The sequence below is a fragment of the Myotis brandtii genome, unplaced genomic scaffold (genome assembly GCF_000412655.1).
Source record: "Myotis brandtii unplaced genomic scaffold, ASM41265v1 scaffold735, whole genome shotgun sequence".
NCBI lineage: Eukaryota > Metazoa > Chordata > Mammalia > Chiroptera > Vespertilionidae > Myotis > Myotis brandtii.
In genome coordinates, this window is record NW_005370916.1 from 1,528,855 (window position 1) to 1,543,570 (window position 14,716).

Sequence of the window (14,716 nt, forward strand, 5' to 3'; positions counted from 1 at the left end):
TGTTAGAAAATCAGGAGTTTGTGCAGATTTGAAGACCCCAGAGCAAGCATGTCAAACTCAAAGGCTAACACGGGCCAAATAAGGTTAAGTTTATGTGGGCTGCCAAAAAACAAAAGCTTCAATTTTCATAGAAACATAGGTTTATTTCGATAGAGACATGCTGAATACAAAGGGGTGAAATAAATGAGTAATCATTAACATAAAATAATAGAACATTTTAATAAAAATTAATTTTTTTGAACATTAACTTACCAGACACTGAATAACTGCACAAATTAATAAATGTAATGCAAATAAGCCTATTTTTTTTGTTCTCCGACAGCAAAATATTTCCTGTTTCGCACACCAAACAAGTCAGTACAGGCTAATGAAGTGGCAATCGGCTGCTAAAATATTTGCTGCTGGTCTTAGTGGAGAGAAATGGTGCGCCTGGAAATGAATGCAACACGATTATAGAAATCAGTCCTTAGTGAACGTTGTAGTTTGTTATTAATAATTATGTATAACAGGATATTGTAAAAATTAAGTTGTGAAATTTTTATTAAAACGTTTCTTACATATGGTTATATTGGGTGGGCACAAAAATATTTGTTGTGGGCCGTGAGATTGATGTGCTTGCCGTAGGGACTTCCCTCCAGGGTGTAAAATCCTTTGTTTTCTTTTGGGACTGTAAACATGCTTCAGGGCCAGGGAGTAAGAGTTAACTTCTCCAGAACTATATGGCATTCGGAAAGCTAATGTTTGCTGTTTTCATATTTTATACAGGTAGTAAGCATTAATAATGTCTTTCATCTTTGAGTGGATCTACAATGGCTTCAGCAGTGTGCTCCAGTTCCTAGGTAAAGCCAATTTCCTTGAAATATATCATAGGTTTCAAACTTTCTGCATTTCCTCCAGCAATTTAAGTACAAGCAGCCTTTGATATGTAGAGAACAAAATGTTAAAGTTTTTTTTTCTCTTTTAGGACTCTACAAGAAATCTGGGAAACTTGTATTCTTGGGTTTGGACAATGCAGGCAAAACCACTCTTCTACACATGCTCAAAGATGACAGATTGGGCCAACATGTTCCAACATTACATCCGAGTAGGTTTGAAAATACCAGATGACCTTTTGATATTTAAAGGTCAATATCAAGGTTGGAGGATGAATCCCCAATTTAAGTAGTTCTTCTTTTTTAAAAACATGTTATTATTGATTTTAGAGAGAGAGAGGAAGGGAGAAGGATAAAGAGATAGAAACATCAATGAGAGAGAATCATTGATCAGCTGCCTTCTGCACACCCCCTACTGGGCATGTGCCTTCACCGAGAATCGAGCTGGTGACCTCTTGGTTCCTGGATTGACACTCAACCATTTAGCCACACCAGCTGGGCAATGTAGTTATTTTCTTAACTGAGATCCCAAAAGACAGCTCACTTGAAAAAAAATTCCCTATAGGACACACTCAGGTCACATACTTTATAAATCTGAACCTCTGGAACTTGGTCACTCTCTATTCCCACTAGTCCTATAACGGGACATATCTCTCATATCTACTTCTAAGCAGTAGGAGACACATTGGAGAAAAAGAAACTTGGCTTCTAAAACTAATTTAAGAATGTTTTCACACTTGTATTCTTTTCTTTACAAGGTGAAAGCTTTATTAAGTTTTGCCTTTGTATTGGCTTATAATACTCATAGCTGGGCCTTGTGTGGATGGAGAAGTTTGTTTATTCTCTTTTGATAATTTTTCAGCATCAGAAGAGCTGACAATTGCTGGAATGACTTTTACAACTTTTGACCTTGGTGGGCATGAGCAAGGTAAGAAATGATTCACTGAAAAGATGGTATTGACTTATGGTTCATTTTGTTCCCGTCTTTTTTTAAAAGCAGTTTGTCATTTTTACCTTTTAAATTGCTTGCATTTAGGATTGAAATCTTATTACTTTAATGAAGTTGGTTTATTCCCTTATTATTTTTAAGTAATTTCCAAATTGTGAAAAGTTTCAAAAATGATAGAGAATTCCACTGCTTTATATCTTTTGTCCAGATTTATTTGTCTCCCTCTCTATATAATACATATTCTCTATATAATACATATTAATACTTACTTTTCTTTAACCGTTTGTGAGTCCATCATGGTCTTTTTGTTGTTGTTAATCTTCACCTGAGGTTATTTTTCTATTGATTTTTAGAGAGAGTGGAAGGGCGGGGGGGGGGGGGGGGGGAGAAACATCGATTGGTTGCCTCTTGCATGGGTTTGATTCCTGATCAAGGGCATGTACCTGGGTTGCAGGTTTGATCCTTGGCCCCTGTCTGGGTGTGTGTGTGAGGCAATCATTTGATGTTTCTTTCTCTTTCTCTCCCCCTTTCTCTCCCTTTCTCTCTCTTTCTGCTCCTCCCTCCCTCTCTCCCACACTCTCTAAAAAGCAATGAAAAAATACCCTGCCCTAACCGGTTTGGCTCAGTGGATAGAGCGTTGGCCTGCGGACTGAAAGGTCCCAGGTTCAATTCCGGTCAAGGGCATGTAATTTGGTTGCGGGCACATCTCCAGTGGGGGGTGTGCAGGAGGCAGCTGATCCATGTTTCTTTCCCATCAATGTTTCTAACTCTCTATCCCTTACCCTTCCTCTCTGTAAAAAATCAATAAAATATATTTAAAAAAATATCCTTGGGTGAGGATTAACCAAAACAGATAAATAAATAGAACATTGGTAACTTTAATTGTTCAGCCAAAAAATATTAGCCAAAAGGCTGGGAAGCAATCCAAATAATTTTATAGTCAGTGATTTCGTTAGCATATAATTACATGTATTTTATTTATTTATTACTTATATGCTACCAAGTCATATATGTAGTATGGTCACAATCATATAAAATAGCAGTGTATGTGTTTTGATGGAGGATTATAGATTATCTTGGGTTTTTTGTTTTTTGGTTTGTTTGTTTGTGTTTTTTTTTTGGTTAATCATTACCTGAGGATATATATTTTTTCTATTGGTTTTTGGAGAGAGTAGCAGGAAGGGAGGGGGGGTGAGAGAAAAAAAAACCCCACATCTGTGTGAGAGAGAGACATCCATCAGTTACCTCCTGCATACGCCTCAACCCAGGCTGGAATTGGGCTGTAACCCAGGTACATGCCCTTGACTGGGAATCAAACTCAGACCAACGTGCAGACCAACACACTAACCACTGAGCACCGGCCAGGGCTTTTTTCTCCCTACAATGAGCTTGTATTACTTTCATTTGGGTTTGAAGGGGTATATGGTGTATTTTCTGCTTCTTTTAAAAAAGATTTGTAACTGTTTACAAATTTAAATTCCGAGGTAATAGTTATAAGCTGAACTGAGGCCATTTAGAGAATGCAGAACAGTAGGTGCTTTTAGACACCTGAAGTGGGAATTGTGTATTATTTGGTGTGATAATTTAGCTTTCAGGTTTTGATAGAGTAAGAAGGGAAATGTGTTCATGAAAATAGGTTTGTTTGAGGAAAATTTACTTAACAGAAACAGTTTTTCATAATAACCTAGCCTCTATTATACAGAAGTTACTAAAATACTGTACATTTGGAAGTTTCCTTTATTTATATGTAACTTAAAAAATCTAACTATTAAAAAAAATATATAACTATTATAAAAGTAGTCTAGACTCAGTGTAACAAATTTAGTATACAATCAGCATACACATATGGAAAGTAAAGTGAAAGCTTCCCCAAACTTCTTCCCAGCCCCTCTTCCGAGGCAACCATAATTAACTGATGTAGAGATTCTTCCTTAGTTATCCCATTGAAAGAACTAGAAATGAATGGCTTAGAAATGACAATATAATTAAAGCATTGCTTCCTAAACCATTATCACTTCATATCATAAGCAAGTAAAAAAATATTATAAGCACCCTGGGTTGAATAGGGGAGACCGAGGTGATTGGCCTGGAAACTTGAACCACCTGTCAGCCCAGTCTCCCTGAGGGCTGAGCGGATGAGTGTGTCACTACACTTACACATCAGTTGGTTAGGAACTAACTTGGGACTGAAGTTGTATGGACAAGTAATTGGCATCATGATATTTTAACTAGAGGCTGCAAACTAAAATGGCTCCAGGGGCAAGGAAGGTGATTTAAGTGAGTGAAATGAACTGGGTGTAAGACAGTAAGGAATGGTGAGAACTTTGACAAACTCAACAGCCCAGACCTTATCCAAAGGGGCGTTGGGTAGGTGGGCATGGGGTTGCCAGATGTTGCAGTTTTGGAGAAAATTATGCAAAAACCCCTAGTTTTTGAGTTTTAAAAATCATTTAGTTCATGGACCATCAGTTTATACCTTCTGTTCTGACTTTTAATAAAGACTAGAGTTGGAAAATCATATGGAGTTTAATGCTATTGAAACCTGGCCAAGATTTGACCATTTCATAGATCATTAGATTATTCATTTTCAAAATGGATATTTTTTTATTGATGAAATTACGAACTTTGTCTTTTTAGCACGTCGGGTTTGGAAAAATTATCTCCCAGCAATTAATGGGATTGTTTTTCTGGTGGATTGTGCAGATCATCCTCGCCTCATGGAATCCAAAGTTGAACTTAATGTATGTTGATATTTTTTTCCTCTCGTGGCCTGTATTTCTTTTAAGGAATACAGCTCAGTAGTGCCTGTACTTAAACTTTCCAGTTAACATTTGATAAAGGTCCTAGTTAGGAAAGAAAGTGTTTTAAAATCTACAACATTGCTTTTCAATGTCCTAAGGACACTCAGCTTGCACTTGAGTAAATTAATTTTGCTTATATCTCTCAGAGGGTGTCCAATTTGCTCAGAACACTCCCCAGTGTATGCCTGTTGTCTCATCATAATTAATGCCTTTCCCTTTCACATACTACATATGGTCACTCTTTATGAAGTATTAGCATAGTGATACCTTAAAAGGGATTAGCATTAGTTCTTTACATTTTGAGTCTGCCTTCTCAGGTTGTGCCTACCCACCTTTGCACCGAATGACTTGCCAGACCGTAATAGCCTGTTCTCAGTCTTCAGTTTTGGTAACGTGCAGGGTTTGATACTATTAAGGAGTCACTTCAAGTTTTCTCCTTTCTCAATATTGCATTTTCTTGGCTTGACAATTTCTATAACGTTGCCTTCTTTGCCCTGTGCCTCTTCTTTCTCTCTGATTTATAACTGTCCCTTTGCATTCTTGTTCCTGACAATTTGAACATGTCTCAAGTTTATTTGTAAGTACGTTTCTCGAATCTATACTCTTGTGTCATGTAGAACCGCCTACGGGGCAGTCCTTCCCTTACTTGACTCCTTGGCACTGCCATTCTCTCTTTTTAAACTCCTCTTTACATTCTTGTTTTTTTCCCAGGGTCTAGACTTGCTTCTAGGCTGGTCCGGGCTACTCCCATTCCTTCATTTACCACAGTGACTCCCAGATGGATGTCTTTGGACTATACCTTTCTTGAGCTCCAGCCTCATACATAATGCTGCCTATTAGACAACTCATCCTACCAGTTCTGTTCTGAAATGGAACTATTGATCTTCCTCCCCGTCTATCTGGACATGTAGTCCAGAACCCTGTGAATTACTGTAGATTTCACCACCACCCTGCCATATACTGTAATAATGCTAGAAGGAACTTTCTCAAGACTTATCATTGCCTTAATTAATATCCATTAATAGATCGCTATCATCTTCAAAACAAAATCTACAAATCTGCATAGCACATAAACTCTTTCAAGAGCATGCTTCTGTTTATTTCACTAGCTACTTTTCTGTTGCTTACCTTGAACTACATCTCAAACAATTTGCCCTTTCTCGAGAATACAGAAGTGGCTATCCTGCCTGGCTTTCTCACCTGACCCCCTACCTCCTTTTGCTGGTAAATTTGAAAATGTCCTTGAAGAGCATTCAGAGTTCAGGCATGACCACTTCTAGGAATCCTTCTTTTACTTCTCAGATTATTAGACTCTCCATCTCATTAGTGTCTGTTGTCTTTCCTGGGTTGTTTTTATTGGTCTTTCCCACCAGACTTTGAACTTAAATGGTAGGGACCTTGTCTTACTTCTTTGCACCTAGCAAAACATTGGACACATAGGCACTTTGTTGGCATGAATCAATGACTTCCTTACTCTGATTTTGTCATTTCTTGGAACTTAAATGGTCAAAGCATGTTCACATTTATCCATTCAACTCTAGTCTTTCCTAGCTTTTCCTTTCAGTAAGAACTAGACTCTCAGTGTAATATTGCGATTTATAAGAAATATATTTTTATCATCTGAATGACCAGATATGTTTCTCATATATATTTGATCTTTATCCATAGTTCCTGGCATACAGTTCCTGGAATTTTCTAAGTGAGGGGAGCCACATAGATATCTTCAGTTATGTTAATGAGGTAGATTTTAGACCTCACTGATGGATGAGGCTGGTTGCCAGGAGACTTTCAGCCCCAGCTCCTGACTCCCAGGGAGGAGAGAGGGGCTGGAGGATGAATCAGTTGCTAGTGGCCAGGGATTTAATAAATCATGACTATGTAATAAAGCCTCTATAAAAACCCAGAGAGCTTCTGGGTTGGTGAACACTTGGAGATTTGGGGAGAGTGGTACACCTGGTGAGGACGTGGATGTTCCATGCCCTTTCCCCATACCTTGCCCTATGCATCTCTTTTATCTGGCCTTTTATAGCCAACCAATAATCCAGTAAGTAACATGGTTCTCTGAGTTCTGTGAGTCATTTCTAACAAATTAAACCCAAAGAGGGGGGTTATGGGAACCCTGATTTAAATCCAGTTGGTCAGTACAAGTGATAACCTGGACTTGCTACTGGTGTCTGAAGAGGTGTGGGAGCCTTGTAGGACTGAACCCTTAACTTGTGAAATCTGATGCTTATCTCCAGGTAGATAGTGTAGAATTGAGTTGAATTGTAGGACACCCAGCTGGTGTACTGAGAATTGTGTGTTAAGCAATTCTAATAAATGATGTCCCCTCACATTGCACTAGGTACAAGACCCGTTCACCCATTCTTGAAATCTCTGCCAGCTTTGACTCCTCTTTTGTCTATTATCATTTAAACTTCAGTCTCTTTACCTCTTTACTCCAAAATTCCTGCTGCACTATTCATTATATGCTGCCACCTTAGGCTAGATCATTATCTCTTACCTGAGCTCTACGGGTAGATACTGTTTGTGAATGCATTGCACTAAAAGTATGTAGATTCTCTCTGTAACTTCTGGATTTGGGGTCTTTAGAGTCTACTGCAGTTAACCTCTCAGACTGGCACCATAATGTTGGTTATCCCTTGCCATCCTGTTTACTCTGTCACTGCATATCAACATAAATGTGTTAATCCAGCCAGATGCTACTCCATAAAGCTTCCTGAATTCTTTTCCTACTGTAAAGCCATTGCTTATATTCTTCTTCCTCTTTTTCACCTATTCTAGTCCTGTCCCTCCTTCACTGAGCCAAACCAGCTAGGGCTCTTGTCCCTCCTTCAGAGCCTGGTTTAGGTTCTACATCCTTGCTAAGACTTTCCTCAAGCCCACATCAGCATTTTATTTCCTTGATTGCTTTTCAGTATTTATAGTCTGTCCCCATTCGTTGTGACACTTAATCATGCACTTGCCTTGCTTTGTTGACAGATGTGTAACATAGAGTGAGGATTTCTTGGCTAGGGGGCCGTGTCTTACCCTCCCTTTTGTATCCGTCAGTACATTTTGCACACATTGGGCAATCAGTGAATACCTGGGGAGTTCCTGTTGTCATATTAGAGCCTCGATAGCCAGAGCATTCATGCTTCTAGGACTGCTCAGTGGATACCCCAAGGATGGTCTGTGCGTGAGTGACTTAACTCAGAGCTACGGGTGGGGCAGTTCTGCTCCTTGTAAACAGACACAGCCTTAGGTTGCCATTGTTCTGAAGCCATTGAGGGATTTTTGCCTAATGTCAAAGTATTTTTAGGGGCTTTTTACCTAATATTAAGAGTGTTGTAGATAATGTCCAGAATAAACTTTGAGTTAATCACTCAAGTGTCAAGATGATTAGATTTTCACTTTACATTTGCTACCTTTTAGACAAATGAAAGTCAAAGTGATTTTCATTATCTGGTGGCTTTTCTGGATCCTCACTCTTTTTTATCTTGTCTCCAGGCTTTAATGACTGATGAAACAATATCCAATGTGCCAATCCTTATCTTGGGTAACAAAATTGACAGAGCAGATGCAATTAGTGAAGACAAACTCCGTGAGATATTTGGGCTTTATGGACAGACCACAGGGAAGGTAAGAGAAAAATCTTTAGAGGACATATAAAGAGAATTCACAGCTTTGCTATCTAGAATTTACTTGTTTTTCTAAAGTTTAACTGGGCTTAGGATTTGTTGCATTACAGGTAATTTGTAGACAATGAAGGCTGGAACATGTTCTTTTTTTTAAAAAACTATTTTATAATGTGATACATGAGAATAAAGGAAATGGTACAAATGGCAAACTTAATATTTTAAAAAAAATATATTTTATTGATTTTTTACAGAGGAAGGGAGAGGGATAGAGAGTTAGAAACATCGATAGGCTGCCTCCTGCACACTCCCTACTGGGGATGTGCCCGCAACCAACATGCCCTTGACCGGAATCAAATCTGGGACCCTTGAGTCCACAGGCTGACGCTCTATCCACTGAGCCAAACCAGTTAGGGCAAGAATTTTTTTACTACCTTTCAAATTCAGTTCTTAGAAATCTCATTTGAAAGAACTTTTTAAAGCCAGAAATCAATTTTTTTTTTTAACTGGAGATTTCAGGTTATGAAGAAGAGTGTTCATTTATCTATATCACTTTCTAAGCATTGAATTCAAAGCACTGGATTCTTGGCCTGTTATCTCATTCTGAAGATGAAACTCTGACAGTGGTTTGTTCAGGTTCACACAGCAAGTCAGTAATGAAAGCAGGAGCAGGACCCAGGTCTAGATCAGTAGATCATGTTGTCTCCAGTTTAAAGAAGAAAAGTATGCTTGAGAGAGAAAATTTAAATCAACCATAATTAAGCATGAATCCTGGCCTTTTCAGCTCAGGATTTTGGCATATTTAACATTTAAGTTTTTCTTTTCTGGAATCTGTAAGGATTTTTTTTTTTTTACTTTTTTAGATGGTTCTTTTGCCCCTTGGTTACCTATTTCTTTCCAGAAATGCTTTCTCTAATTTGTTTAGTTTCCCTCTCTTGCATGAGAATTACACACACGAATTCTTAATTTCTTCAGTATAACCTGTTATTAGTGTATCTTTCTGAATGTTTGCATTAATGAGAATATTTCTAAAAAGTCCCAGACTTCTTTTGTCCATCAAAGAGCATGCTGGTTCTGTGGGTCCCAGTGGCCTTTTTCTTGGTTTGCTGCCATAGCTGGCCAGTGAATGTTGGTGTGTTCAAAGCAAATGCACTTCTTAGGGAGATGCTGGGAGTAGGACTGTGCTGCTTCCTCTATCCTGAAAGTATGAAGCCCTGGGGAAGTCATTTGTATGGCCTGGACCACACTTTTTAAAATAATCCCTCCTTAGAGTTGCTTTTGAGGAATGGGAAAAGTGATTTTTGTGATCACCCTTTCAAACTTTGCACCAGGAAGGTGCTAACAGGCCTTTCTTGACTTTGCCTCCCTTAGGGAAATGTGACCCTGAAGGAGCTGAATGCCCGCCCCATGGAAGTGTTCATGTGCAGTGTGCTCAAGAGGCAAGGCTACGGCGAGGGCTTCCGCTGGCTCTCCCAGTATATTGACTGATGTATGGACAGTGAAAATAAAAGAGTTTTACTTCTCTGGACTGATCCTATTCACAGCCTCCTCATGAACTTTTCTAATAGAACAAGGAAAGCTCTCCACAACCATGTCTGGCGTTGAGAAGCCAAGAGTCTCTGTCAGCTCTCTCTTCTCCCAGTGGTGACATGTGCTCTTCACACTGTCGGGAGGTCACGCTGCCCCATGTGCTGGTGCAGGTCAGCATCCCAGGACTTGGAAGCTGGCAGGATTTGCCGGGAAAAGCTGTGTGCCATCATGGGGCACCTGAACAGAAAAACACGTCTCACCACTGAGGTTGATTTCAAAAGAAAGCAATTCTATTTTTTAAAGAAAGTGTTGTTTATGTAATTGGTTTCCCTTCTAACTTTTTGAGTTTACAATTTACTTGGTCCAGAGTTTTCTATTCCTTTTTTTTTTTTAATCTAGTGAATGGCATTTAGATACTTCCTAAAATTATACAGAGGTACATGTTGGAGGCCAGAGCTCAGTCAAGTGAACTCACTCCTGTTGAGTTAGCAGTTGGTGGAAGAAGCTCCCCTGCCTAACTGCCTGGAGTAGGTGGCATCACCTTGTGCACAGAGAACCGGAAAAGGGCAGGCCTGGCCTCGCAGTTGCAGGTTCCCACTGTGGCAAGCTGGGGCTCTTCCGCCTCACGAGTGCATAGCAGATTGTTCACGGCAGGGGAGGTCGTTATACAGTGGGTCATTGTTACTATCATTACCTATAAAGTTACAAATTTCAGCCAGTCTCTGCTTGGAATTGTGGTTTCATTTCTCTTTGTAGCACTTTTTTTTTCCAGTTATAGCAAGTGACTTTTGCCTCAAAATAGAGTTGAGACCATCTCCCATGTTGTCCTGTACTGCAAGTGTGTCAGTTACTTTTGCACAGATTTTAGGGGAATTTTTCCGAATAGGAGAGTCACACAAGACACAGGTAACAGCTTAAGGGCTCTTAATTTTGTGATTTGAGAACTTAAAAATCTGGTATTATAGCATTTGGTTGAATCTGGGAAGGATTTATTCAGTGGACTATAAATTTTCCACTTGCAGCATTTGGTCTCTGGACTTTTCATGAGCTTTTTTTTTTCTTTTAAATCAGTTATCAATTTTTTTGGTGTTTAAGGATGTTTAAAGGTTAACATCTTTTCCAGAATTTTATTTTTATGACATTGCCTTTCTCCATTCCAGAAATAAGCTGGGGAAACTCGAATTCAAGAACTTCGTGTAGAGCTTTCCCTTTTGAGCCAGCATCATTTATTGTCAGCAAGCACTCAGTACAGAAGCCGCCACATCCCCAGCAGTGTAATGAGGAGGGTGTTTATAGCTTTCCATTTCTTAATGCCATGGGTGAAATTGGATTTTCTTGATCTTAACCAATTTTCTACCCTTGCAGTAAAAGATGACAGGATGGGAGGTGGTCTTAAAATGGGAGAATATCTTCATTCACTTTTCCTTTAATGAAAAGTTAGAGGTAGTTTCCTCAAAATTGAAAAATTGTGATGATGATGCCGATACACAGATGATTGAATTCAGTGGATTCTTGCTTACAATAAGAGGGTAGGGAAAGTGTGGATAACATATTTTTGGGGTGAGAGAGTATTGTTCTTTAGTCGGATTTCTCTTTAATGATGTCTTCAATACTATTAGGAGAGCATACTTTTTCACTGCCAGGTACCAAATGCGGAGGCTCTGTGGAGTATAAGTCTGGAATGAGCATGACTTTCGTTTATGAGCAAGCATAGCTGGATTAAGACAGTTGTTGGTTTGGAAAGGGGTTAAAGCCTTAAGTGAACAAATCTAGCTAATGGTGAATTAACTTGCATACTTTTAATTTACTTTGGCTAAAGGTAATCTATCCTTCTCCATCCAGAGACATGAGAGTATGATCGCTTCAGTGTTAGTTTTCTTGTTTTTTCTCTTTCCCCCTACTCACTTTGTAGCAAGCTAGAAAACTGTGGATTCTGTGCAGGGCAGCTCTTTGTGAAAGTGGTTTATTTTGGCCACTGGAGAAAGGGGGGGTCGAAAAGCCAAGTGGCACCCGTCTGTGTGTTGCCCCCCCATACAACACTGTTCCTGTAGTAACAGCAGAAAGAAGCAGCTGTGAGGAGCGTGACTCTAACAGTGAGGATCTGAGCTTTGGGCAAGAACTCCCATGAATTGAGACTTTTCATTCTGTTTTATCAGAGCGCATATAGGTCCTATTTCAGGAAAAGTAAAGCAGTCATTTACAAAAGAAAGTCAGTCTGTATCCTAAGCATTTTAATAAAAAGTTAAAACAAACTTGCTGTCTTTTTTTTTTTTGCAGTGGTTTTGAGTTTGAACATTTCACAATATTTGTGCTGGGGAAAGCAAAGTTCTTTCCTACTTGTGGGAAGAAATATATACAATGGATGTGAGAGACTTAAATTTTGCTACGGGGATGGGGGGGGGGGCGCGGGAAAGGCTAAGCCAATTTACACATTCCACTAGAAATAATTTAGTACTGTTTGGGAGCCTTGGAACATGTGGTGGTCCCAGAATTGGTGGTAATCTTTGAGACAGAATAGATAGGGCAGACTTCAAACAAAATCTTGTATTAATATGCTAGCAAGGACTGGATCCATCTTTAGCTGTGTTTCATCATTTTATAAAAAATTGGAAAGATCCAGTTGAATGCTACATTTGGCAAAATAGAAAAAATGAAACCTTGTGCATTTACTAGGCTTGTAGGAAGACCTGCTTTTAGAAAATCCCAAATGAGATTCTAAAACTAAAGTGCCAGTATGAATATAATGGGAAACAAAATGCAACAGGTTCTTTTTTTTTTTTTTTTAATTGATTTCAGAGAGGAAGGGAGAGGGAGAGAGAAACACCAATGATGAGAAAGAATCATTGACCGGCTGCCTCCTGCATGCCCCACGTGGGATGGAGCCCGCAACCCAGGTATGTGCCCTGACTGGGAATCTAACCATGACCTCCTGGTTCAAGGGTTGACATTCAACCACTGAGCCATGCTGGTTGGGCTCAACGGGTTCTTTTTGACCAAGTATTCAAATTGGAGACATCCTGCGATTGAAACTGATGTCCATGTTCCTATGATAGGAGGCCATGGGTTCTATGTTCATGTGCATTTGTGTTGTTTGAGATGGAGTGGAACATGAGAAGTGAAGGCTGAGTCAGTGAGCCCAATACTCAAGGGGTCTCACCTTGACTGTTGGCTGTGACTTGGGACTCTACTGTAATGTGCCATCAACAGAAAAAACTGACATAGAACATGCTGGAGGCTTGAGAGACTAAGAATCACTGGACGAGAGAGAAACTCTTAATTGCTAGGAAGTTGGGACAGCTGAGAGATTTTGTTGCACTCAAGCATGTGTGTCACAGAACCAAAAAGAAAAGATGCTGATTTCAATCCTGCCTTATACTAAAATGGATCATCGTTTCCCGTTCTCAAAACAGCTTTGTTACTGGGAACACTGAGCATTACCGCGTGTTACTAGTTTTATTCAAAAATTTGAGACAGAAGTGTATTTTAGTAATTGAATACTTTTCATTAATGCTAACAAAAATGTCCTAAAATAAACATTAAAATGTGTATTTTAGAGATACGGTGATAAATGTCTAGCTTGTGGCTGCTTTGGGGATATCCTGAACCTTTTCCCCACAAACATACGCATGTTCCTTATCCTCAAAGATATTTCTTTGGAAAAGAAGGGTTATTTTGTGTTTGCTTAGATCAAAGATGACAAACTCTGCCTCATGGGCTAAATCTGGCTTCCTGCCTATTTTTGATCTATGAAGGAAAAATAGAATGTTATTTTGTGACATGAAAATTATATGAAACTCAAATTTTAGTGGCCATAAGTTTTGTTGGGACACAGACATCCGTTCCTTTGGGTTTTGCATGCTAGGACTGCAGAGTTGAGTATTTGAAACAATGTATGGCCCACAAAAACTGAACTGCACTCTGGCTCCTTACAGAAAAGGCATTTGGCCCCTGACCTACATAAATTCTAGGGGTTATGTGAAATGTGCATACTGTAAAATATAGGCTTATAAAATTAAAATTTTTTACTTCAGCCAGTGTTCATAGTCCATTTTAAAGGGCACTTTTATTTGTAGCAAATTCAGCTTTCATGGAATTTGTAGTGTTGGGCTTTGTCATCAAAAGACACAAGATGTGCCCAGGCAGTGTGGCTCAGTGTGAGCGTTGACCTATCAATCAGGTCAGGGTTCGATTCCCAGTCAGGGCACATGCCCGGGTTGCCGGCTCAATCCCCAGTGTGGGGCATGCAGGAGGCAGCTGATCATTGATTCTCATCATTGATGTTTCTCTCTCCCTTCCTCTCTGAAATAAACATATATTTTTTAAAAAAACCCGATGTGCAATATTGAGCCCCATGCCCCTAGTGGATTGCTATAGGGTTTACGTAACAAAAATTTAAAAATATTGAAATGGCTAAGGATTTCTTTGCCTTATTATCCCCGTCAGTGGTCGAACGTCACCTCGACCTAGGCAGATGCTGACAGGTGCTGTCATGGCTTAGGAAAATCTAGCCACGTCAGCGCTCATTTCTATTCTCTTTCCTGAAGCCCAACGAAGAGACCAGACTAAGCTTCCGAGGGGTCCGCCCCCTGCCCCTCCCGCAATCTCGGTGTCGCCGCAGGCCAGTCACTTTCCTGGGGCTCATCCTACGGGACTGCTGTGCCGCTCGGGTGGCACGACCAACAGGGGAGGAGAAAGGGAAGCGTCGGCCTCCAGCAGCCAATCAGGGCTGGGCCTCGGGTCCAGCCAATCAAGGCTTGGCCTCAGGTCCAGCCAATCAGGGCTTGACCTCGGGTCCAGCCAATCCCGGCCAGTGGGGCTCAGCCAATCGCGCCGGACGCGGAAGGCCGGAGTCCGTGTTTGCGTCAGTCGCTCCCAGCCCTGGGCGGCGCTGTGTGGGGTCCGCAGGTGCCGGTCGGGGTTCTCGCTAGCTCCCCGGTTCTCCGGGAA

General features: G+C 40.1%; 1 protein-coding gene across 1 annotated transcript; it reads left to right on the forward strand.

Annotated features, from left to right (window-relative positions):
- Positions 1-731: 731 nt before the first annotated feature.
- Positions 732-12,021, forward strand: SAR1A (secretion associated, Ras related GTPase 1A). Its single transcript, XM_005882718.2, has 6 exons — positions 732-839; positions 965-1,084; positions 1,735-1,800; positions 4,459-4,562; positions 8,112-8,243; positions 9,611-12,021. The coding sequence occupies exons 1-6, from the start codon at positions 782-784 to the stop codon at positions 9,725-9,727; spliced, it is 597 nt and encodes a 198-aa protein (XP_005882780.1). The 5' UTR covers positions 732-781; the 3' UTR covers positions 9,728-12,021.
- The last annotated feature ends 2,695 nt before the right edge of the window (positions 12,022-14,716 follow it).